The sequence below is a fragment of the Ascidia mentula genome, chromosome 1, assembly GCF_947561715.1.
Source record: "Ascidia mentula chromosome 1, kaAscMent1.1, whole genome shotgun sequence".
Lineage (NCBI taxonomy): Eukaryota > Metazoa > Chordata > Ascidiacea > Phlebobranchia > Ascidiidae > Ascidia > Ascidia mentula.
In genome coordinates, this window is record NC_138566.1 from 9139979 (window position 1) to 9165364 (window position 25386).

At 40.3% G+C, this 25386-nt stretch overlaps 1 protein-coding gene across 1 annotated transcript; it reads left to right on the plus strand.

The window, feature by feature from the left end:
• Window positions 1-1130: 1130 nt before the first annotated feature.
• On the plus strand, window positions 1131-24777 carry LOC145898625 (rapamycin-insensitive companion of mTOR-like). Its single transcript, XM_082987159.1, has 35 exons — window positions 1131-1359; window positions 1812-1856; window positions 1924-2021; window positions 2378-2439; window positions 2588-2719; window positions 3340-3548; window positions 3752-3893; window positions 4155-4253; window positions 4474-4621; window positions 4917-5004; window positions 5265-5422; window positions 5634-5815; window positions 7255-7383; window positions 8243-8414; window positions 10211-10419; window positions 11141-11252; window positions 11751-11893; window positions 12274-12400; window positions 12881-13045; window positions 14134-14279; window positions 14486-14605; window positions 15157-15385; window positions 15740-15922; window positions 17194-17351; window positions 17674-17798; window positions 18032-18151; window positions 18676-18870; window positions 19164-19225; window positions 19302-20338; window positions 20673-20781; window positions 21120-21198; window positions 21516-21728; window positions 22862-22985; window positions 23683-23821; window positions 24005-24777. Exons 1-35 carry the CDS (start codon window positions 1284-1286, stop codon window positions 24044-24046), a joined length of 5577 nt encoding a protein of 1858 aa, XP_082843285.1. The 5' UTR covers window positions 1131-1283; the 3' UTR covers window positions 24047-24777.
• Window positions 24778-25386: the final 609 nt, after the last annotated feature.

Genomic DNA, 25386 nt, shown 5'->3' on the forward strand with positions numbered 1-25386 from the left:
CCTGTGAAATACATTTGTTTAATTTTGATGATTTTCATCATGCAAACATTATGCAAACAACCTCGTGAAAAAGAAAGACATTTGATCTTCATACAGACCCGATCAGATGTAGGCATTCGAATGAAAGGTGTAGAAGTTTACCTCAAGCATTTCTACATTATTCGAGAACTACATATATTGCGTTGGGACGACCAACCAAACCAGAAAAAAAATCTCCTTTGTATGACGTCAGTATGGAAATAGATCGCAACGAGCAACACTCGCTTGGATGAAAAAGATGTAAATTTTTTTGCTTCTCTTTAGCCCAAGTTTTTATTTCACCCAATTGCCTACTCTGGTGTAATTAACATTTATTTCACATGGTAAAAAGTTGAAATATTGCATCTCCGACATTTTGCAAATTGGATTTCAGAAAAAAACGATTTTGTGAATGATACAAGTTCACACATGAAAATCATTGAAGCGTTTCAAATAGTGAAGTAGTTGTTGACAATTTTGTCCACATTTTGAGAAACGGAAAGGTGTGGGGAATGTGGTGTAGTGTTTCATCTATTTCTATTCTTTATCTGCTGATTTCAGTTTGTTTGTGATATGGATTAAGTAATGATGAGATTGTTCTTCGCTCTTACAATAAGATAGGTACTTCACTGGTAATAAAAGTTTAGAAAATCTGGTGAGGAGTTTTAAATGTAGAAAGTTTCTGAATGTTTTTACATGGTAAATATTAGACTGGAGGTTCTGCAGCAATGCCTTTTTTAATGTTCAGTTAGCAGAATGCCGTGGTGTGGAAAAAAATCTTTATGGTCATGTTTGGGTGTCATTTGGTTTATATTGCTTTGACACAATACTTTTAACTTGTTTACACTACACGGCACTGTGCCACAGGTTATTGGACGTTAACTTCTCTAATTGAATTCAAAACTTAAATTAAGAAATTACTTTAAAACATATCGCAAGATGTAAATTTGGATTTAAAATGTTTTGCATGTAATATTTGTACCAGTAAATTTAGTAGTTTGTTTATTAGTGACTTTTTGATGAAATTAAACAACTTAGAATTGACGTCTGATTGGCAGTCCAATATTGTTTAAACTACCTACAATGACAAGATGTATTTGTTTTCCAGATCTGAGGTAGGGTATCAGGTGTTTGTATGTCTGTTTACAAGTTAGCAGACTTAGTAGGTCTCTGTATGCCCAACAGTAAATGATTAAAAAGTTGGACAAAAAAACAGCAAACGGCGACGGGATGTTGTTTGTTTGTCGCCACCGAAAGTAAACACCATGAAGTCAGTTCTTGGGCCATCCTCATCACGAAGGATTAAAAGCTTGAAAATACGAAATGGAAGAGGGACAGTTGGTTGGTCCTTGTTTCTTGTGTTAGGTTTTTTTTTTTCTTGCGAACAAAAATACGTAAATCAGCTTTGGCAATTATTATAGTGATGTACTTTAGACAAGATTGTAAGTATTTTTAAGCAACTTTTGTTTCTAGGACTAGATATGCGCCTCAAATAATGTTTTCAACAATCAATATGTTGTTTGCACATTTTTATTGTCATGTAAAGAGTATTAGGTGTCTTACTACACTACAGCTGCAAGTAACATAATTGATTTTGTTAATGGGACATTACAGGTTTAAACAGTGTGTACACCTGTCTGCAGCTCTCATTGATTTTTATGGCTATTTTGCGCATACATTGTGATTTTGTTTAGCTTAAGATATTTTAATTGTAGTTTTTGAGGTGGGGCTGAGTATGTTTTTTAACCCTATATGATCTTTGTTGTAATCTAATTACCACAAAATATTTGCAGGGCGTGCAGATCATTTGGATGACATACCCTTGGACTTGACAAGAGGTGAGGCAAATTGTGCAAACTGTGTAAAGGTTTAGTCTAATGTTACTGGTTGCTGTTGTTGTTTCAGATCCCAATGACATACTGAAGGAAGTGCTGGTGAATATTTGCAGTAAACAAGGAGTCACTACTGCTCGAAAACTTGGCCACCTAAACAACCTAATCAAGGTAGTGTTTATATAATAAAACAACTTCACAGCTGATCATAACACTTAAGTTTGAATAATATCATGCGAAAAGATTCAAATTTTTAATTACATTTAATAACTTGAAATCTGGACAAGATACATAATGTCTCCTTAAAACGAAATTACAGCATATTTTTGCATGCAAGGAAAGCATTCATAATACAATCAGAGAATATGTATTCACATAATAAAGTAGTTTTATTGGAATAGGTTTTTTTTTAACATTTTTGCAAAACGTTTTTTGAATGAAACGAATTAAGTTAAAAGTGATCTATGAAGTGATTGATAGCAACCTTTCCACATTTAAAAGTAGTTTTCATACAATACTGGTTATAGTTGTTCTGCAACTTGAACGATGAGTCACAGATCAAAATTCCAATGGAAGTTGTCATGTGTTGGTAAGTACAGCACTTGGATGTCTATTTTTGTGATAATTCACTGCTGTGTGAAAATAAATTACTTCTACAACATGAAATTACAGCACATGTGTAATAGTTAATTTTCTCAACTTCTACAATTAGTTTAACATTTTTGTATGCTCTACAGCCTAAAGGCCACCCTTGTATCAGATGTTAAAGAGGTTCGGGCAGCAGGTGTTCGAGCCTTGCGTTATCTAATCAACAGCAATGAAACCAAACAAATTTTTATGGATCTTAATTTGGATTACCTCATTACAAAGTATGGTTATAAATTAATTAAAGGCTGTTAAGGCTCTATGACAGTCTGAATTAATAAAAAAAATGTTCACTTCAAAGAAACAATTTCTTTGAAAGGCACAAGGGAAAAGAGCCATTCAATAAAATTCCCTATAACAGTCTATGAGTCATCTGTAATATTGTGCCAATATGGTGCTTGAACAAATTATTCTGTCATTGCTTTGTTTACAGTATCAATATGGGCCAATTTAAAAACCTCTTTTCCTGGAAAATATTTTTGTCATTTCTTTTAAGTTAACAAAAAATTCTTTGACGGTTAATGTTGTGTGATTGAAGAATAAAAATAAAAAATGGATCAATTTAAAAACCAAAGGCCCCTGGCATCGCACACCATATCAATATGATTATATGTTAAATTCCACAAAGCGATCTGTGGACAGCTCAGATGGTGGATGTTTATTAAGAAAAAATATAATTTGACTAAAAAAGGCATCATCAGTTTCTCCAACTTATACAAATAAAATTACTTTTTAGGCGAAATATATTTTTCTCAAAAAACATCCACCATCTCAGCTGTCCACACTAACAATATAGTAATTTGTGCAGTGATACAAGCTACATATTCTCCGCTTTCCATTGCAGATGTTTAGACATCAGTCATTTCAATGAAATAGAGAGAATTCAAGCCATTCGCCTGGTGCGCAAACTGGCCCATCTTAAGCAAAAACATTCAAATTTTGAGCCCGTGGTTCCACTGTCGTTGTTTGCCTGTATTGTGTCAGTGTCATTAGGTGGTGCTGAAGAGCGGGACCGTGTTTATCGTACTTGTCTTGCAGTTTTATGCGAGTTAGGTAGGTTATGCACAGAACTGTTTTTCAAAAGTGGTATCAACAAGCTTTCACGTTCAAAAGTAATTTATCTCTTCATTATCAAAGTTTATAGAATATTTTCATTGTCTTTGAAAATATAAATATATAAAATAACAAATTTGTATGTAACATTTTTTGCTTTTTAATTATACAAAAAATTTCCAACTAATTCCTGTCACTTTCAGCTGTTATCCAACCTTGGCTGCTGTTAAGGTGCAACGGTGTTCTAGCGATGATCAATGCAATTCTTGAGTGTCATATGTACCACCGCATCAGCGAGTGCCTCTGCATGAGCCTTATGCACCTCATAAACCACCCAACAATAAGGTGAAGGCTGTGCCATTGGCTTTATGCCAGATTTCCTTTCCAATTCCATTGTTTTGTGTGCAATTTCTCCACTATAGGATTTCAAATAGGTGGTACTGTAGTAGATCGTCTGGTTGCGAATGAAATCATGATTTGGTGCTTAAACAAAAAAGCTCCCACCCAATTGTCATATTTGAAACTTATATATATATGTGAAATATACATTTATCGTGCTATAGAAAAAGGTACACACATCCATGTTGTATATTTTTGTGTTCACAGAAAAAGCAACACTCGTGGATTAAATATGGGAAGCACTTTTGCTCCTTTCACTGAGTTGAATTACCGACTTCACCCCGATGTTGAAGATTCAAAATTAAAGTAAAAACTTTACTTTTCTTGAGAAACTTTACTTCAGAATTTTTTTTGTTCCAAATCATAAAATATATGTATAATATGTAAAAGGATTCATTTATGTTTAAAATACATGTATCCTTTTGTTGTCTTAATTAGTTGTGTTACATGTGAACAATATTAACTATCCGTAGCAAAGAGATGTAAGCATGCACATTTTTTAACACTCATATACTTTTTATAACAGAGAAGAACAAGAGATGAGGTTTAATGCAAGCAAAATGTCCATTGTTTCACTTCTCCGTACTTGGTCGGGATTATTACATGTTTGTAACTCACCAAACATGATCCGCTCATTTGCGGAGGCGTTACTTATTCCAAGTCCCAGTGTTAGAGTGAGTTGACAGTTTGCATTTAACAAAATAATTTGGCAGTAGATTGCACTGATTGGTGCCACAATTTGCTGCCTAAAATACTTCTTACTTCAAGCGATCATATTATGAACTAAATTGTTTGTTTGTCTTGGCACCGATACACTCAGTTAGATTAAACCAAAAAAATCTGTATTTTCCCAAACATTTTTTATTCTTTAAATAACTAACTCACCCTTTAATTATATATATGCAGGCATGGTTTATCTTTTTGTTCATTTATACTTTGTGTAACCTATACTATCTTTAAAAACTACAGAGAGGAATTATGTTGGTGCTTTGTGATTTGTTTTATTTCAATGAACTGACTTGGACTGATGACTTCGACGTGGCTTTGAATCGTGCAGGTTTGATGCCCTTCTTTTTTTATAAAATCACTTTTTGTTGCATAAGTTCTTGGCGACACGTTTTTCGTGTGAAACATGACAATGTTAACAACAGAATGGACAAGGCTTTTTATTCTCAGGACTTTTCATCTGTGCAGTATATTTGTGAAACTGCGCTGCATCCATAAATAAGTGATAGAAATATAAAACTGTATATACATTTTTACTATGGGTAAAAAGCACAAGACTGTAGTCATGCACATTTATGCATTTATCTCTAGCTCCTGGAAACTTTAAAGACAATTGGAGATTATCAGATGGATTTGTTGTGGCTGAAGGAAAATGCTTGCTACCAGTGCGTGCTGTCGCCAGACCAGATCTGGTGGACAGTCATCTGGCAATTCTCCTGCTTGCATTTCTAAAACAAGGACTTTTAAAGGTAAGTTCTACTTAAATGAAAATACACAATGTGGTTTCCATGTATTTTGAAACTATTTTTTTATTGTAAAAGATTGTAAAAAAAGTAATTGTATGTTATGCATTTTTTTAACAGTTTTAAGAGCTTGACTTTGTTATCATAGTCATGTAATGTAACCAATGAAACCAAACTTCAATTCAAGTTATATTTGCTTATGTTATTTTGGTAACAGTGCCTGACTGCTGTTGCTCTCTCGTCTGATTCTTATTCTGCGGTGGCTGCCACTGTTATCCTGGGCAAGATCCTGCACCTTTCCAGTCAGTTGTTGCCTAGTGACAGTAGTGACTCGTGGAGGTGGCACTTGCCCCATCTGCTCAGTGATGGCATGGAGGACCTGCCATTGGAAGACCAACTGTAAGTTTTTATTTTTCGTCACCTTCCCGTTTCGACGAACATGCCTTTTTTCTCACAGCAGCTGTGTTAGCTGTAACTTCTGGCAATGTTGCCAGAAGAACAGACTATTAAATTACAATATGCCTGGCAGCAACAGAAACATTATATTTGTAACTTTTTTGTTTGCATTTTTTATATTATTCCTCTTTAATTAGACGATTTTCGTGTGGTAAATCGATTCTCGTACTTATACTTGGTTGGTCGTTTGCTTTTAAAGGAAATCAGTTTGGAACTTTTTCAAGTTTCGTGTGTTGGTCTGTATGCAAAACAGTCACTGTTTACGCTTCCATTGCGCTATCTTAATGATCGTTTTGTTTTGTCGCGTGCAAAACAGCGACTCCTTGCATAATTTATGATTTGATTCATAGTTTCAAGTGAGGAACCATTTTGGGCGGCGTTAGGTTACGTCCAACAGATGCTTCATTGGTTCCGTCAACACTTTTAGGACGAAATGTATTTCTTTTCTACATCGTTTGTTGTCGCTGCCCTTTGTTTCCATACGTTTCCATATTGAATATTTACATATAATTGTGTCCTGAAAATGACGTCACGTTGTTGTGCGGATTGTTTTCAGTTCAACTACCATCGCTAATGTCATCATATGCATCCGCCACATGCTTGGTTAAAAACATTTTCCAATGTTTGGAAAACCGGTTTGAGTTGGTTTAACCGAGTTCGATCGCGGACTAATCTATTTATGCGTTCCTGTAAATTCGGTGGAATCGGTTAAACTCCTCTGGAGCGCACTTTTTGTGGCGTCTGTAATCCCAAAACAACGTGCACGGCTTGTTGCGCATGCAAATGGCATTCCAAGCTTCCGCGATAATGTACCGGGCGCAGCAAGCCTCCGGTGGGTTTCCTCATCCAATCGGTAAATGCATTTTACCGAATTCCAGAGGGGCTGTCATTTGCCCTGAAGCGCATCTGCTTTTAGGCTAAAGACGTATTTTTCATGGAATCTAAAGCTCATGAGATGGTTTGTGACGTAAACTACTTATTGTCAGTCTGGATTTACGCAATGAATTTGGTTCGAGGGGAATTCTTAAAAGACATAAATATCAGTTTAAATTTGCTGTTTTGTGCATGTTATATTCCTGGTACATCAGCCACAGAGTGTATACGTCATTGCTTACACGACTAAAATGCCACGGACCCGCACAAGATCCTACGTATCCACACTGGAGTGGAATGGTTATAAATAAAAATACATTGTTTGTAGTTAATCTCCAAAAAAAAAACGTTTTGAAAACATCAGGATGGTCGCTAAGTCTATATTTTTCTTAGTTTCCCCTTTGCCTGTTTGCTGCATTCACCTTAACAGTAATTAGTGTATACACCGTCGCAGCTCCAATGTCGGTTATTTACTTGTGTACAATGGCGCCATTATCTTTCTGCTGCAGGCGAATCAACGTGACAGTCAAGCAGCTGCAGGAAATTCACATGATGGAAACGAACAAGACACCAAACTGCTACAGTCTCTACCTTACTCAACTCATTCAGGATCTTCCCAGAGATCATTGCTCGCCCAGGTTGGTACAGTATAGTTTTATGGGCATTCGTATTTAAAAAGCCTGTATTTCATGTTGGTTGCGGTTAAATTATGATTGTCAGTGGTTAAATCAACGCTGCAGAGAAACCAAAAGTATTTGGGCCTAATTGTATGTTGCAATTCCTGTACAGTCGATATATTGCGCTTAATCGCAAACCGGCTTGGACAGAACTGCCGCAAGACCGCGTAAACCTCGTTGCACGTTTTGAACCAGCGCGAACCTTGCGGCATCCACACTCTCGAAGCTATCCCGCGCCACCCACCGAATCCTGCAGCCAAACTAAATGCAAAACACTGCGCACTGTTTTGTACCGACATGACCGGGTTACTGCGTTCTTGAGGCGATTTCCCAGTTCGGTGCGGTTGGAGAATATTGTTCTTTGTCCAATATAAAATGTAGATTGGAAAATCGAATACAAAAGCGAGACTGTGGTTTCCTGGTTTATCAATACCTTAACAGGAGAAACGACAAGAAACCCTTGCCCGTTTTGATAATGGTTTATCGTATTTTAAAGGGTTTTACAATATTGTTTTGTATACAACTGTTGGAATTTACCTCTGAATGTTTCATGCTTGTTGTATCCCCTTCCATTGCACAATTTTGTGTTTTGCTTTTTGACCTAAACTGTTGATCGTACTTTCCTTGACTCAGCCCGGGAAACAAAAAGTGGGTGTGCTGTCTTTAATTGCATTTCTACTCATCCCCTGGTACCGAGGCTTCACACACGTAAACAGGCTCTTGTAAGCCGTCCCGTAGACAAGAGTTTCGACAAAAACTTTACGCTGCAGCGAATTTCGTTCCGTGATAAATTTTTAAAGTCTTCATCCATTTGTCGTAGGAGGATTTCGATGGCGGGACTTACCCCGTCCAGGGGTCGTTCTGGTAGTACGTCATCACTCGATCCACTCATGTCTCCCACGACTTTCTCTATTATACGTCGTCATCGCACTCTCAATTTGATGCGAGATTTTACCGAGGACAACACCCTATCCGCTGTCAAGAATACCAGGGTAAGCGGTTTGTATTCACGCATCTCAAGGTCTGCGTGCGATTTAACTCGGTTTGAGAAGTTGTTTTGGTGGTTTCGATGTTCAGCTTCTTGCAGTTACCGAATTGTCGTTACATTATTTTTCCATTTCTTTATATTTTGGGGACTGTATGGTATGTTATGTACGCCAGGTAACCGTTTCACTATTTGCTTCGGTAGTAAGGCTACAGGAGCACAGCATATTCATTCCTAATAGCGCTTTAAGACGTCCGTCACATCTTCAGTTTCAGTTGAAATGAACTTGGCCCTGGCGTATCGTGGGCGTGGCGTTTTGTTTACAGCTGAAGTGTTCGAGGAAGGGTCGGACCGTCTCGAGTTGCTGGTGAGGGTCTCGCGTCGCGCGTGTAATATGTTTGAGCGAACAGACGCTTTCCCTTTATGCTGTGTTTCGTTTTTACCTTTGTCTCGGTTTTGAAACCAGGATTTTTGTTTTAAGTGACTCAGAAAACATGCAAAAAAATTCAACGCATAGCTTTGGCCCAAAATATAGCAAAAATTGCAGCAAATATCCATACATCAGTGTAAGCAGGCTTTATAAATATTTCAAGGTTAGAACTGTCACTTGAAATGTAAACGGTACCGAAATGTTGGTCAGCTACAAGTGCGAAAAAAAGTAGATTTCTACTTAATGTAGATCCTTGAACAAAACAAACCAACCAAACAACATTTAACACAACCACCAGCAAACCATCGTCATCCACGGCCATGCACAGCATTGATTTTGCCACCCAGTTAGAGGCAGACGCTTCAGACGTTCATGTCATGACACTGATGAACCTTTGGCAGTCAGTTACCAGTGCGAAAAACGGCGGCAACAATACCACGGGCAACTGCTGTTGCCGCTGTTCCTACCCACTTCCTTTTATTGGCTGCTGTCATCCTTGGTTTTCTCAATGAGCTGTCGGGCGAGCTCGCCGCCCTCGGGTAGCCGAGCATTTTGTTTATCACCGCGGAACGCGACTGCGGATCGATGTCGTCACGTGACCGGCTAGACGCGCGCTTCTCGCTTTGGAATTTTGTTTTCGCCCGTTTCCGCTCCTCCCCAGTGCGACTGCGCCCACGTTCTAACGTTTGTAGAATTTGCCTGGCCAGGCTTCAGCCAGTCCGCCTGTTGAATAAAATTCGTGACCGAGCGGATATTTGCTTTCTGCTGGGTCGATTTGCTGGAAATCGGTTGTTTTCGTCCCGCCCTGATGTAACCCCGAGGTACGGGTCTGTTTTTGCGACGCTGGGGTTACTCCGTGTCATGCGGTCGCCAAAACAGGCTGGTGTCAAGTTCGCGGTTCCTCTCATCGCGACGCCGTGTCCTTGTACAGAGTGAAGAGAGAGAAACACAGTCGACGTAAACACGGGTTATAAGGTCGCATTTGTTGGTTCTGTGTTGTAAACTGGTTTAATGTCAATATTCTAAACGTTGTGCCGAAAGTGGATGCGTTCCGAGTACCTCGTGATATCATGACATTGATAAAAATGGCGCGCTGTCAAAGTGTGTGTTTTTTTCTTTTTAAATGTGATAAATTTTCGGTTAAATACGTATCATGCAGCACCGGTAAATAAAAATTCAATTAATACACGCGATGGTTTCAAAATGCTTGTCAACGTTGGCAACTTCCTCCATGCCAAAGTAAGCACGCCGTTTGTAACGACACAAAAGTGATTGAACGTTGAAACAGTTTCAAAATAGCCAAGGTGCTGGCGTAGTGAGTGACCTAAAGTTGGACCGTGGACTTGACGTGACCCTTCTACTTCCACTCACAGGTTCTCGCCACTAAGGAGAACCGCGAGTGGGACTGGGAGGCGTTGGAATGCCTCTTCCTCTCTCCGCCTTCCGCTTCCTTCCTCCGTGGAGTTGGAACCGACGACACATTGCGTCGATTCTACCGCCGACTCATCTACTTCTACCTGCCGGCGAGCAAATTATTCAGCGCAACAGATCTGTCCAAAGACGGCGTGCCTGATCACAACCGGTAAGCGGTAACTGCACTTCCACGAAACGGAGTCGCGCCTGTTCGCCTGGGAATTAGTTTTATTAAACATGTGGCGTGTTGTGTGTTCCTCGCGGAGATGCAGCTGCAGGTGCTCTTTGTAGTTGTTAAAATCACTTGTGGGCTCGAGTTTAAATTTTAATTTTTTGCATTTTTGGTGTCATCTGACACTTATCACGGAAGATTCCAACACATTATCCAACCTTACTGCTAAATATCCCGTTTTTACATTGGCCATTATTTTTCACATTATTCAAATCTACCTGTCAGCAGCGAAATATCTAAAACATATTTGCATACATGCAAAATAAGAATATGTTGAGATGAAACTATTTCAACTCTTGGCTCTGCACTACAGTCAAACAAATCTCAAATGATGACGTCGCTGCCTGGCACCTTTGTTAGGCGAACTGTTGTCACGTGATTGGGACTATAGTGCGTTTCACTTGCTTGTTCGACGACGGGTCTAGCCTGTTCGGTCAGCAACCAATTACCATCATTTCATTATATAGACACGATCGATAATATGTCAGCCAGCAACTTCATAGCTGTGGTGTTCATTTTCAAGATCATGCGTTCTGAGTATCTTGCATGAAAACCGTAAATATTCTTCAAATATTTGTCTCTTTTTAAAGAGTCATGTTTTTATCCGAAACATCGGTTGGTCAAGCGAGTATGAATTTAACTGTGTTTTTTCGCGTAGCAAATTCGTCACCACGGCTTGCTATATGATGCAGTTCCTCGCCCACTCGGACGAAGAAGGACAGAGATTGCTGAAAAACTTGGTCACCGCCATCGTTGAATCGCTACCTGAGGTAAAACGGCATGTGTATTAATGATCGGAAATTTGCGCAGTACTCAATACAAGTGTGTGCTTGGTATGTTGCGGTTGCTAATTGCTCGGCGTGCGCTTGTACTGCGTGACCGACTTTGCCTGGAGTCGTGAGCCAAATGACGACAGCGGGCGGCTAGGAAATTTATGTGAACGCATATCGCGGTTTGCGTTTGCTCACGTTTTAACCGGGTTTGTGACCTTCATGTGTTTATTCGCGTTCAAGGGAATTTCCCGCTCGTGACGCCGTAGTTTTAATGAATTTTTTTTGTTTGGAAATTTTTATTTGGAAACTTAACCGATATTATTTAAAAAAGTGAAACTGTAATAAAAACAACGCAGAGTCACTGATCAATTTCGAAATCTTGCATTAACTTCCTGGAAGTACAATTTTCCAAACTTTTCCATTCAAAGAATGTCATTTTTTACGTAAATACAAACATAACATGTTAAGCGTTAAGTGGGGTTGTTTTTAATGCAGATATCGAGCGAGGCGTCTGGATACAGCAAGTCCGTCGGTTCGCTGGCGGTAACTTGCAGCAGGGAATACTTTCTCATCCTCGGTGCTTTGTCATGTGATCCGAGGGGAGATCAGGTGCTGGGATATAGCAAGGCTTACCACTAGTAAGTTCTACTCATGCAGAATTTACAGAATTTAAATTGAAGTGTTTCAATAACAACGTAAGTGAAATAAATGCACTTAGGCGAGGAACGAAAAATTTTATGTAAATAGGATAATCACCGATTTTTGTACATAACTTTTGTACAACCATGCTCTATTTTCACTCAAAAAATATTGGCTCTACTGCTCTTTTTTGGCGTTCAATTTTTCAATTTCACTGAATAAAATACAGCTATCACACATTTCACGTTGTTGGGAATGTTGTATGTTAATTCGTATTCGAGGTCGTCATCAGCAACTTTAAATTAATTCCGTTGTCGATTGCCAGCGCGGCGACGCCACCGAAACTACACCAGTAACTTACTAATTTGGTATCCTACAGCTTTTTGGGTCTTGCTTCGGAAACCACCCACGAAAACCTCGTTAAGTTGATGGTGTCGAGTTTGCATTATGCAGAGGACAGTCCTTCCCGAGCTGTGCTTAACAAAGTACTCACAACCTGTAACGAAGTAAGCCTATACATTTCATGTTATCCTTATTTTTTTCTTTATTGGTTACTGCAAAAGAGAATCTTTACCTTTGAAACTGTGCTTCATGATTGCACTTGAAACGAATAATGATAATTTGTTTTTTTCTAAAATTCATGAAAAGAGTTGCAGACGATGAGCGTTAAAGCGATTTTTCATAATAGAAGCCAGACTGACGCTGATCTTTTTTTTTGAGTTTTTTTGATATCTGACAAGTAAGGACAATCCCGTCGGTCACCGCCTAGCAGAACAAGCTGATTCCCGTTGCTTTATGACATTTCCTCTACTTGTAATACGTTTTATTTCTCAGTATTAAGCGATGGAGTTTGGAAACAGTAAAAATTGTCAAAACACATCTGTTGAAAACAAGCTTTTGTTCCCTGCGAGACGTACACTAATAAAATACATCATAAACGAATCAACTCTATAGAATTGTTTTGAGACCTTTTGCCCCCTTTCCAGGCCGGTCGTTTGTATGCCACCGGGTTTTTGCGCGTTCTCCTTCGTGCCAACTGTCCTGGGTTCCAGAGCTGGGGAACTGATCTTCTCACGAATCAACTCTTCGACAAAAGCAACGAAGTGGCCGCCGAAGCACTCGATATTCTCCACGAGGCTTGCGACGATCGGGTGAGCATGTTTACTGTGTTGTTATATGCCAACGCAGTGATGGTTTGTTTGTATTGATTTGTAATGTTTGATTTTGTCTCTTTCACGGTTTCGTGCTAGATCAGATCGACGTAAACGTTCCACAAGCAGGTTTCAAAAATATTTTATTCAAACAAAGATGATTTGCAAATGGAAATTAAACAAGCATACAAATCTGCGCTGCCGAAAAGTTGCGGACGGATTGCATTCTAATTTCTTCAAAAAACAAACATCAAAAATTTCGATCGAAACCACATTTAATTAGCGCCAATCTAAATGCGTCATAGTTCGTGAATGGTGTTAAAATGACATAAATCGTTTCCGACCCAAGGCTGTTTGTACAATTTCAAAACATTGCATGAATGATAATATGTTGGATAAATTTAGACATTGTCAAGCAACTGTGTTCAAAGCGTTTTGGAGCCGTAACCACAAAGGCGCTTGATTTAATTCAAAAGCAGCTTTTAGTGAGTTGGTCACAGTGGGGGTCTGGCCGTGTTGTGACACCGCAGTCTATTGTGCATAATTCCCAAGCGACGTCCAAACTAGATTGCTTATTTGCATACATTACCGTTCCGTTTTGCGGGATGTCGACACGTTATTAATCAACCGCATGTTAGGCCATGTCACGAACTTTTGGCCATGTTACGAACTTGGGAGGCGTGAATATCGTCAGGGGCACTTATTCCTGCGCTGTGTTGGAAAAGTAAAAGCACTGTTTGAATGTGTGAGTGTCTGTAGACACCAAAGAACTGAAGCTGTTACGATTATAAGTGAATGTGGCGAAAAATAATTAAACTTTTAACCCCTGCCATTTTTCTGCTTCAATTCCACGATAGGCGTCGATACATTACCTTAAACATAGCACGTAACTAGATGAACGTTAAAACTTTTATTGGTGCCTAATCTGTTTTAATTTCTGCATTACTTGTACGTTTGTTTCCTGTAGTTTATAACAGCAAATACAAGTATACTTTGTTCAAATTAGTAGCTTTGAAACTTCGGATGTTGCGGTGATTTAACGTGGGACAACCTACCTTACATCGTTTAAAATATCGACACTTCTGCAGGAATATTTGCATGCTGTCGTCACCCTGCGCCCAACTCTTCTCCACCTGGGGGAGCGCGGAGTCATTCTTGTCTGTCGGTTCCTTTCGGATCCGGACGGATTCGATTACTACCTTCACAATCGATACCTCGCAAGAGAACTGGACAGGTTTGACCTTTTAGGCTGAAGTCTGAAGTAAAAATAAAAGTATTATTTAAATTTCCATTGGAATAATTATGGATGTTGGACTGGTGTTCGTTTCGAACCGGAATATTATATCTTTCTTTTTTTTGTCCCATTCGGCTGCTCGGTAATTACGGCACGTAGTATTTTTGTGTTGTACCTAATTCTTATTCCTTTGTTGGCTACGGCAGGTGGTGGGAATCTTACAATGAGAGGTATGTCATCCATGTGGAGGAACTTCTTAAGTTGTCACTAACTACTTACGAACGACCAAACAAAGAAGAGGGATTTGTGCGCAGGAGTGGATACCGGTATGTTTGTAACCTCGTGTCTGAGAGTATTTCTTCATTTGGTAATAAGTATTACAGATCAAACACGTTTAACATAGTATTTTGGCGAAGGCACAATCGCTTGTGTTTTGTGGATTAACTTTTTTTTCAGAATTATGTATTTTATGTCTGCCATTCACAAGGCAAACAATCTCCTTAACGTTATCTTTCCTTCCGCAAAGATAAAATTACCCCATATTCTATCCAGTACAATATAATTCATTTCACAAAATCATTGGCACAAAGAAAATTATTACACCAGAATGCATAGAACTGGTTTGTGATGAAGCATTTACATGAATGTAAACTCACACCCTTGATCAAACAACATGGGATTCAAAACTTTACTAAAGATCCCCCATCATTAATTCTGGGAAATGGTTGATTCGGTACATCCAAGAAAAGTAATTTAAAAACATGGCTGTTTGTACACGCTTTCAACGACCAGCTTTCTTTTAAAGTTATCCTCAAACATAATCTTGTAACTGTTTGTGTATTTTACTAGTTGTAAACCCGAGCAAATTGATCCACAGAAAAGGTCGACAGTCTGTCTACCTTCCCGCCCATCTCTACGGTGAGTTGTGTCGTCTTGAGAAAGGTGTCAAAGTTGTTGTGGAAGAGGAAGTCGCTCCCCGCCTGACCAAAATCCTGCGCACCATGATCAAGGAAGATGCGGATCGTCATCTGCTCAAGGAAGGAGCTCGAAGCAAGGAGGAGGAGGCTCAGAGGCTCGTGAAGATGAAGAGTTGTCTGTGGGCCTTGGTAAGAATTAGGGCCTAGGAATGGAATGTGGATTTTTACCAATGTAAAACGTCGAAGTGATCATGTATATATGGAAGACAACATGTGCGTGTGTGTGGTATTTTCACTGTCTTGATGATGCTCTCTGGTTTCGAAATTAATTCGGCAACAGTTAACCGATAAAGCTGAAATCGTAATTAAATGCCGTAAAAAGTAACCGGTTCGACAACTTAAATTTAATGCCACACATTTTGGCTGCTCAATGGGCTTTCAGTATAACACGCAGAATATATTTCGGCGATGGTTTTCAGCAACTGGACATTATTTACACGAAATTTGCTAAACTTGCCAACTTTCTTCTTTTGTCATGCAAAGGCTCACATCGGATCCACTGCGCTGGGACTTCCCCTCCTGCAAGGGTGCGACTGCTTGCCTCTATTCACAAAACTTGCCACCGAATCGCATCAAGCATCTGTGCGGGGGACGAGCATTTACTGCATCAACTGCATCGCCCAAACCATTCCCGGCGTCGAGGCGATTCGAGAGCTTGGATGGAAGGTGGGTTGGTTTGTTGGCATAGTGGTTGAAATTGTGATTGGGTTTGTCGGTTTGAAATGTTTGCTGGTTATTGGCGCCGTCTGGATTTTGTTCAAACATTGAAATAATTTATTTGGTGTTTGTGGTGGAAGCAGAGCATGCAAGTTAAAGCACAATAATGCGCAGAAAACGAGTCAAAGCCAGCACGTAAAACTTAGTACGACAGTTTAAATATTATTATGTACTGAAACTATTTTCGTAACCCTCAAACCGTACGTGTAAATCCCACACCTGAAAGTTGTTCAACGAAGAGTTGCTCCCACGAAAACCACCGTCAACCTTTGAGTGTTTGCCCGTTTTGTTTAATGTTCTCGCCTTATTTTGTCTGTTGTCGGGTGTTTCCGCCAACGCCACGTCTCACCAGCGCACCTGTCCCATTCCCGACCTTTAAGAGCAAACAGTCACATGAAAAACAACCTCTTCCCTGCCTTTTTCTCCTACCCGCCTTCGCAATACACGTGTATTCCCACGGCGGAAACGCACATGCGAAACCCCTTTCACCGCTCATCTCCGCCTTTGGACTCTCACCTCCCAGCAACGCGTGTTTTGTTGACGGCGAGGGATTCCCTAATTCTCGTCACGCGAGCTCGCTATGAACTCGTGGTGTGGGGTCGATCTCGTTTTACCGTCAACAACTCGTCGTCACCGCGCGAGCTGTCTCCGTTGCACCTCTAGTGCTTTTTTTGGCCGCTGTTCAAGTTGGTGAAATAATGGCCCGGGTTGATTTTAACCATTTGAAAAGATTTTTTGATTTTTTGTCGATATTTCCAGTACAGTGGTAATAACCGTAACAGAAATGGTTGCGATTATAGTTACTCGCGGCAAAGGCATGCATTTTTCACATTTTATTAAATTAATTTTTAAGAAGTATTTTTTCAGAGGCCTGAATAAATATTGTGTTTACCAGTTTGGTATTACTGCTCCTATAAATTTCCCAGATTTACAGGCAAAATTTTTTGGAAAATGTATATTCTACCTAAAGGGTTCGGCATTATTTAAATTTTTTTTTTAAACTGGGAAGTAGTAGTTGTTAGTGAAAATAGTAGTTGTTCATTTTTTGTAAATGTATGTGTTTTCACATTTGATATTTGCGCTTGCAAATTTCTCAAACCATTTTTAATCACAGGAATATCTCAATGCCTACCAGATCATTTTCCAAACATCAAAATTGAACAATAGATATTCTTCCATGAGGGTTTTGGTGTTGTATTTTCAAAACTACGTTTTCGCAGAGTGTCCAACGAACGATAAACAAGCCCGAACCAGCGTCACAGCGAAAGCATTCACTCTTGTTCGAACCCGAAGTAACCCCGCAAATGACCCGGAGTGACCTCACTAAGTCGGTCTCGTCATCGTGGTCAACCGCCTCAAGCTCCTCGCATTTAACCAGGTGACTGACTGGGAATGGGTGTTTGTGTAGATGGTGCAGTTTGACTAGTGGTTGGTTTGTTTCTGAAATGCCGTCGCTAACTCGATGTATTGGTGTGTGTTGATTTGACCAAGTAAACGTTCCTTTACTGAATTAATCAACTCGGACGACTGAAAAGACTCGTATGTGAGATTGTGAAGAACATTAAAAAAAGTTTTGGAACATTTTGAGGTCGAACGGTGTTAAGTAAACCGCTGTAAACACGAAAGCTACGAATTGGGCGCCATGTAGAAAATTACAAAACATTATATCTATTTTTCATGCAATTTTTTCTTACGAACAGCGGCAGAAGCCCACGAAGGAGTGACAGCAATGTGAGTACCTCGTCACATGGGAGGGAACGACTGGTGCGGTCACGTGCTTCCAGTCGGACCGGTTATTCTGAATCCGGTTCCAGTTTTCGAAAGAGTGAGTCGTCGTCTGGTTAAATACTGCATGATCTACAATTTAGACAAGTCATGTTGTTGCGCCAGCAAATGTTTAAAATGTTTGTGTGACAATAATTCCGTTAAAAAAAAAAAAACACAAACCTGGGTAGGACGACTTGAAAATCACCCCACTTTTGAGCTTGTGTGATAAATAAAACCGCACACAACCTAATTATTGACTAAATGACATTAATAAAAGTTACGCGTTTTAAGGTCGGCGGAGCTCAAAGAAAAGTTTGATCTACGAGGATCTTCCGAGTCCAACCACCACCACCAGTGCATCAACATCCATCATCAGTTCCCGCTCCAGCATTTTTGATGCAGATCTCACAAGTATGTCACACTTGGGGTTGTCTGAAGCACAGAGCGATCATTATGCAATCCACAACAACGTTATCGAAAATTATTTATCATTCCACAACGTTTTAGAACATGGATTCTAAAACGTTGTTTTCAACAATAATTTTCGAAGAAAATCCAATTTTGAAACTTTGTCCGTTACGCGGTATATGACAAATGACCGATGTTTCTTTGTAACATTTGCAAAAAAACAGGTCGAATTATTTTATACTTAAGAAATCACGTGAATACGCATTTAATTACGTCCTGAATGCTGAATGCCACCTAAAAGAAAACGCTGTCAGAAATCCGGTTACGCAGTAATGTTTTATGCAATGGCATGATTGGCAGGATCGCCCACTGCGCAGGCCCTTAATTGGCGATCGCAGCTATCGTATCGAGATCATTAGGTTCGCAGGCTTCGCAGCCCAGACATTGCAGCATAGCTGGAAATCCGGTTAACTGAGATTTTTTAAATCAACCATGTGAGTTATCAATGTTCACGTCATTTACCTCAGATTCTGTCAATTCGTCGCTGAACATTTCGAAGAGCCCCAGTCTCGGTGGAGTCCGCGTGGAGAAGATTATTTCCCCTGTGGAATCGACCACCAGCATCAACCGTCGCTCGAGTTCAATCGCCGAGCAAGTTGTGACGTCGCAATTAAATACGTCATCCACCAGTTCAAAATCCAAATTAAAAGAGCGAGTTTGGGGTGGGAAAATTTTGGTGTTTTTTTTACAAGCTAAAAAGGGTGAAGTTTGATGTATTTTTGAGAATGCAGAATGTATGAGAATATTTTAAATTAATGAACCCAACTGCAAAAAGTTTTGTTTATCATTAGTTTAATCCTTCTACGGCGAAAAGAACTTATATTCAAGTGTCCACTACATTATTTTCTTGTTGTTGAAGTGAAATTAATGTTTTACAATAAGATAATTACAACGTGATTGAGCTAATTGCCTTATGGCTCTCAAACAGTAACCATAAATTGGATGTTTTGTCCAGGTACCGTCAATCACATCTTCAAAAAAACGAAAATGAGGTCGACGTCGAAAGGAGGAATAATCGTAAGTTTCCTGCAATAAAATCCCCCAAAAGTGCGTGCAATCTTTAATACAAAATATTTTGGCATTGAAACGTCAGAGTGACCGGAAGAAACAGACGGACGAAACGTCATCGGGTTACGTGTCCGACCATCACCCATTCGAACACCCGGACTTCCCCAACGTCGAACGCTCACTGATCGAAGAAAACGAGACCCCGCCTTCGCCACGCCCCTCTCCACCTAACCGCCGCTTGCTGAGCTCCGGGACTCTGACGTCATCGTCCAACGCATCAGTTGACACGCTGAAAATCGAAGTTACAGAAGCCGCGTTCAAGCGTAAATCCTCCGAGTACTCGCTCAAAACTGAACTATCCGTTACCCCTGGAAACGTAACGAGCGAGTTAGGCAACGTCTCCTCGTGGAACCGGAATAATTCAGGTCAAGTCGAGTCGGTTATTGTTGAAAATGGCGTCGCGCGTGAGCGAACCACGTCCCGCTTTTACGTGGCGGAAAGCGATTACGCAAAACCGGGAGATGGCGACAAAGAGCGCTATAAACGATCTAAGTCGCTTCCCGACGTTTTGGAGGCAGAACTCAGCACCACTGCACTGAGCTCTGGAGTTAACGAATCTCCATTACCAAAGAAGGACTCAATACAAGACTACATGAAAAACTGCTTAGATGTCAGTGACGACAAACCGACATTACCGCATTCTCAGTCGGACGGCAACATAAAGAGCAGACAGTACTTGGATTTGCCGTTTCAAAGTCGTAACGCGGACCAGCCAAACAGTGAGGGATACGTGGATTCGGAACTGGATCCGGTACCCGACTGCGCTAAAACGAACCCCGACCTCTCGGCCGATATGCCGAAATCTCCGCGACGAGAAAACGAAAAAAGGACATTTGACTGGCGTCGGTCTAGGGGAAACACCGAAGTTTCGACGGACTCCGGCTTTCGGGCGGACCTCTCATCGGATGGATTGGCGATGTCAGTTACAAAGGATGAGGAGAAAGTTAAAGTCGGGAGTTCGCTGTGGCATCGCAGTAAACCGGAAGGTCTGGCTGCGGTTAGGATATTTACTCAGCAGTTGATTTCTCCCTCTGCTGAGACGAGGCGACCGTCGAGTGACCAGTGAGTGAATGCGGTTTGTGTGTTGCATGTTTGATAAAGATTTGCTGATTAGCCATGATCGCTGATTATAATTTTTTCACAAATGCCGAATTCCTTTTCCATCATATATTTGTAAACATAACATTCGGGTGGAGAAAGGTTGTAAGAATTTTTTAGATAAACGGAGTCTCAGAAAAGAAATACTAGACACTTTCAATGTGAAATTTGACCGAAATATGACCACCCTGTAACACAATGTCCAAATATTCGAATCTCCTTCCTGAATTCACGCCTTAATCCGGTCCAATACAGTGCTGTTCGCAGTATCGTAGACATTAGTCTTTTTTGAACGCAGATCGGAAAGTTCATCGGACGAAATCACGGTGGAGGAACGTGATGACATCATCTCCACAACACGGTTTGTTGGTATCGCCGTCCCGGACGATTTATCGTCTATCTTCCAAGTAAGCATGAGTTGATCGTTTTCGAGATATGAAGATAACGAGCATCTCGTGTTTCTCCATTCTCTTACACATGTTGAATGTACAGCACGGTAGATTGGTGACTATTTTAAGATTTACCAATCACCGCTAAATTTGTTACATGGCGAGGTTACATGTGTTACGAGAATTATTTTTCAAAGGCGACACATTTAAGTGTAAACCACCTTGCCTTTGTAAGTTTGTTTTAGATGTAATGTGTGATGTATATTGTTGTATCAACCTGATCGGATGTGCCACATTATGATGTAAACCGTTTCCATATTTACAAACTTTAAAAGAAAAGTTTTGTTACTTTAAAGCCACTTTACAACGAGAGTGGAAAGGAGCGCGAGACACTGAGCAGTATTTTGTCGACTTGGAAAGATCCTGCAGACGAAGGTAAATTAAACTCTAATATAACAATCATGCTCTATTTTACCAGAAACCATTTTAGGGGTTAGTGGGGTCAAATACGTAGTGTTGCACGTAATTCGTATATTTATGTGATGAAATCGGCTTACTCACTCAATCATAGGTTTTGCACTTTTTTTTTGGTCTCACAAAAATTTCCCAAACTTTTGAACCAGGCGTCAATATTGCCACCACGTATGTGGCAACCCCGGATCCGCCACGAAAAGATTCGACCTGTGTGTTTTCTGCGTACCGCGTTTGTGTTGGATCCGTGTGCTGTGTTCTTAAACCCCCCTCTTTCGCAGAAACGCCGGCTGAAAAGAATCCTGGCAAGCAGAAGGTGATCGATCTTCTTCAGGGTCGCAAGTTTCGTGGCTTGGACGAATACACGTTCGGTCCGGCGGTGGCTGCGGCGCTCAAGGCCAATAAACCCGGTCGCAGTCACTCGACCATGAACACTCCGTGTGCTCGGACACCTGACAGCATGCTTAGTGAAGCCAGCGACCTCTGCTACCTCGGTAAGATGGCTTGTTTGACTGCCTTCGCTGGGATATGTGTTACGTGAAAATGTTTGCGTGTTATAAAGTGGACAATGCTTTTGAATGAAACACCTGGGCCATTTCTATGAATTAATATACCCGTCCTTCCTTATGTGGACGTGCGAAGACATCCACGTGACATTGTTAGCTACAATTATTTGTAAAGCTATACATAAAGTACATGTGTGTACCTCGTAATACACCCTATTTCAAAGAAAAACTTAAAGGTCTACCATGCACCCCTAACGCACGATATTCTTCTGACCCCAACCTAAATGTATACTATTGTTTACGGCACATTGCGTTAAAGTGATGATTAGGGAGTGCATGCGACATTACAGTTACAGCCGAAAATTGCCACCCCCGCACAAGCACGTGGGTCAGATGCGCCCTAACATACATTTTCAGGTATTGTTAACAAGCTTAGTCGCAATCTTACCTTCCGGCCGAATGTTTGCAATTTTGTGAGTCACATTTCTTGCGGTCCCCTTGTGGGAAAATAGGTCAACGTTGTGATGATAAGGGAATTTGCGACGAAACAGATCGTGAAAAGATAGCGGGATAATGCTTCTAAGATTCATCCCACAGTGTGCGATTATTCTTCTCTTGGTCGAAATTGCGGTTTTGGGTTGTTCGCAGTTGGCAGTGTTGGGCCGACTGAATAATCAATATTTTATGAATCATTTCACGTTTGTTCGTGCTATTTGGTCGTGATTTAGCAATGCACTGTATACAAGGTACAGCAGCTACGAAACATTAATCGCTCAAAAAAACAGATAACATAAAATACAACAGTTAGTTTACGTCGCATAAAAATGAACCTCACAACAAGCCCTTATTAGCTGGTCATATTCGCTTTCCATTAAGTTTATACATTTACCGGCGACCTCTTTGTTTTTTGAGGAAAGTATGGCATTATATTAGTCTTTATACCGGATACACCAATTTAATCCATTGTATTTTCTAATTTAAACAAGAACAAGCTTTCATTGTCAATATCAGAATTTGCAATTATCGCGTTTTAAATTCTTGAAAAGCATGACGTGTTAAACATGCTTAGTTTGCATACAAGACTACAGGTGTTTTGGCTTTAATAAACATCGTGTTAACAGGTGGTCAGTCGATGGAACCGGGAAGTGACGAATACGTCGCGATCCTCCACGAAGAAATTATTCAGCTGGTCGTTAACCTCGGAAGTTCAGTGGGAATAAAAGCTCACGAAACTGCTCTCCTCATGTGAGTTAATGCTTTTCACTGGATTGCCAGATTGTCTGCGTGGAGTTGAAATTGGGAACAGTGCTTTAGTAGTTATGCTTTTTATGTAAAATAACTGACGAGTCTGATGTCACCACATACACATTTGTGTATGAAGACAAATAACATTACAACGCCAATACTGTGGCATCATTTTGAATTTAGGGTCGATTTTTTTTCGTACTTAAGACCGACCGGAAAAACCCAGTGTGACAATTCTACGTTTGTGCCAACTTTTGTTGAAACAAATTTTCGAATCGAGTTCGCCGTTTAGGACTGCAGTGGATTAAATGGGGTCGCATGCTTTGTTTTAATTACGTTCTGTCATTCAGCAAAAAAATGTTCTTTATTTTAACGAGCAACGCGAGCACGTACATAACTTCTCACTTCTAAACGCGTACAGAGATTCACAGCTATTTACATTGGTGAATTAACGCAATTCGTTGACATTGCTGACACACTCCAATAGCAGTTAAGCATGGCCAATAATATGAACTTTGTGATGCATATGCAAATGGCCATCTGTTTCTATCTATAATGCTTGACTACGTACGATCTTGCTGACCAAACGACCGCATGGTCTCCCCAGCTCAAAAAATACGCCTATAGTGTTTATAATAACATTAGGGGTATTCGTCTGTCCATACCGCAGACATAACGATCCTGTGTCTTTGAACAGGATGAAGGAAAAGAAGCCAGAGGTCTTCGATTCAGTGTCTCTCTACAACAGCATTGTCCAAATCATGAGTGAATACAGCTTTCGATTGACGACAAGACGATTCGTGCAGGAGTTATTCCAGGACGTCCACTTCACAGAGGTAAAGGGGCGATTATTACAATTTTAGTACAATATTTGCTTACGTCTAAACGGATTATTCGGCAGCGTACACGTGTGAAACCGCACCACCGGGTATTAGTTTGTTATACAGACAGACAACGAAACCAGAATGCAAATAACATTTCTTTCCAATGCAACCCCATACAATTTTCGTTGTTATTAGGTTTACTTGGAAGCTCAGAAAGCGTTGCAGGGAATTAAGTGAACCACCATGAAAGTGTTTCCCCGCTAGAAGCGCAAATCCGACAGGTGGCGCCCGCGAGCCTTGATTTCTCCGGTGACATTTTCCTTGATGAACATGAGATCTGCGTTGCCGAGTGTTTTGTTTCCTTTTCCTTTCTTTACCTGTGAGTTTTGTGAGCGCGCTGATCATTTTCGCCTCGTCGTTTGCTATTACTTCTGTTGTTACACGAACCTCACGCATTCAACCCACACCTCTTTCTACCGCCGATCAAGCCTGGAAAAATCCCAAATGGAAATTTTTGTCCGGCAAAAGTCATCATGACGCAAGAGAGCTGTTTCCTTGACGTTTCCAGCGTTAAAATAGAGTTTCGACAAGATTTTTTCGTTCTTCGCATCAGACTGTGCAATCTTTCCTTCCTTTCTCACGTTCTCTTCGGTTTCCGCACTCCCGCTGCTGCTCCTGCCTCCCGCTCATCCGCTTTGGTCGCGACCACGGCCTCAACGTGTTGTTTTAATTTAAAACGGAAGCCTCACAGACAAAACCTTATTATTTTGAATACAAATTCCGAGCTTGAACTGCTTTCGTTAGAAGAAAAATCAAACTTTTCACGGCGAACTGTTTTCCGTTTTTTTCCTAAGCACGGGAAACGTATGTAGGGAAAGTGTCTTCGCCCTGGTCTAGATTGCCACCTCAGTCCCAGATGATTGTATTTGTGTGTGGGCGCGTTTTTTATGTCTAATAAATCAACCTTGACAGAAGACTTGTACACATTTTAGCAATCCAAACACACATTTGTGCTTGGTTGTAAGGTAAGCGGTTCTAATTAAAATTCTCGTTGGCAGAAATACAAAATACTGCTTTGAGACTAAAATTCCGCCAAGCAGGTTGAAAAGGTTCTCGCAAAAAATGTACAATCCATTAACACAATTAATTTATGATAAGCAATGTGGTAACAATTAATTTATTTCGGCAAACATTTCAAAGGAAAAGGAAGCTTAATGCATTTTTACTAAGTTAAGTTTCCTTGCTTTATTTAGCCATCTAAACAGTCAAATTGATCTTGGGTGGGGATCCCAAACGATGATACCATTAAGTTTTCAACAATACGTAACCGTTCAGTGAAATGCTGTTGTTTGATAGTGACTCGAAATGCAAATTTCTTCCCAAATAATTGTTTGCGGTTTAAAATTAAACGACTTATACTGGTACCAACGTCTTCGAGCCACTAGCATCTACGGCAAAAAAATTAACAACTACATGTTAATTAGAAAATCGTTGGCGTTGAATCTCAGAAAAAAGAAAACTAGTAAGATCGATGTGAATGTTGCAAGATTGGAGTGGCCGATTTGATAGGCTTAATT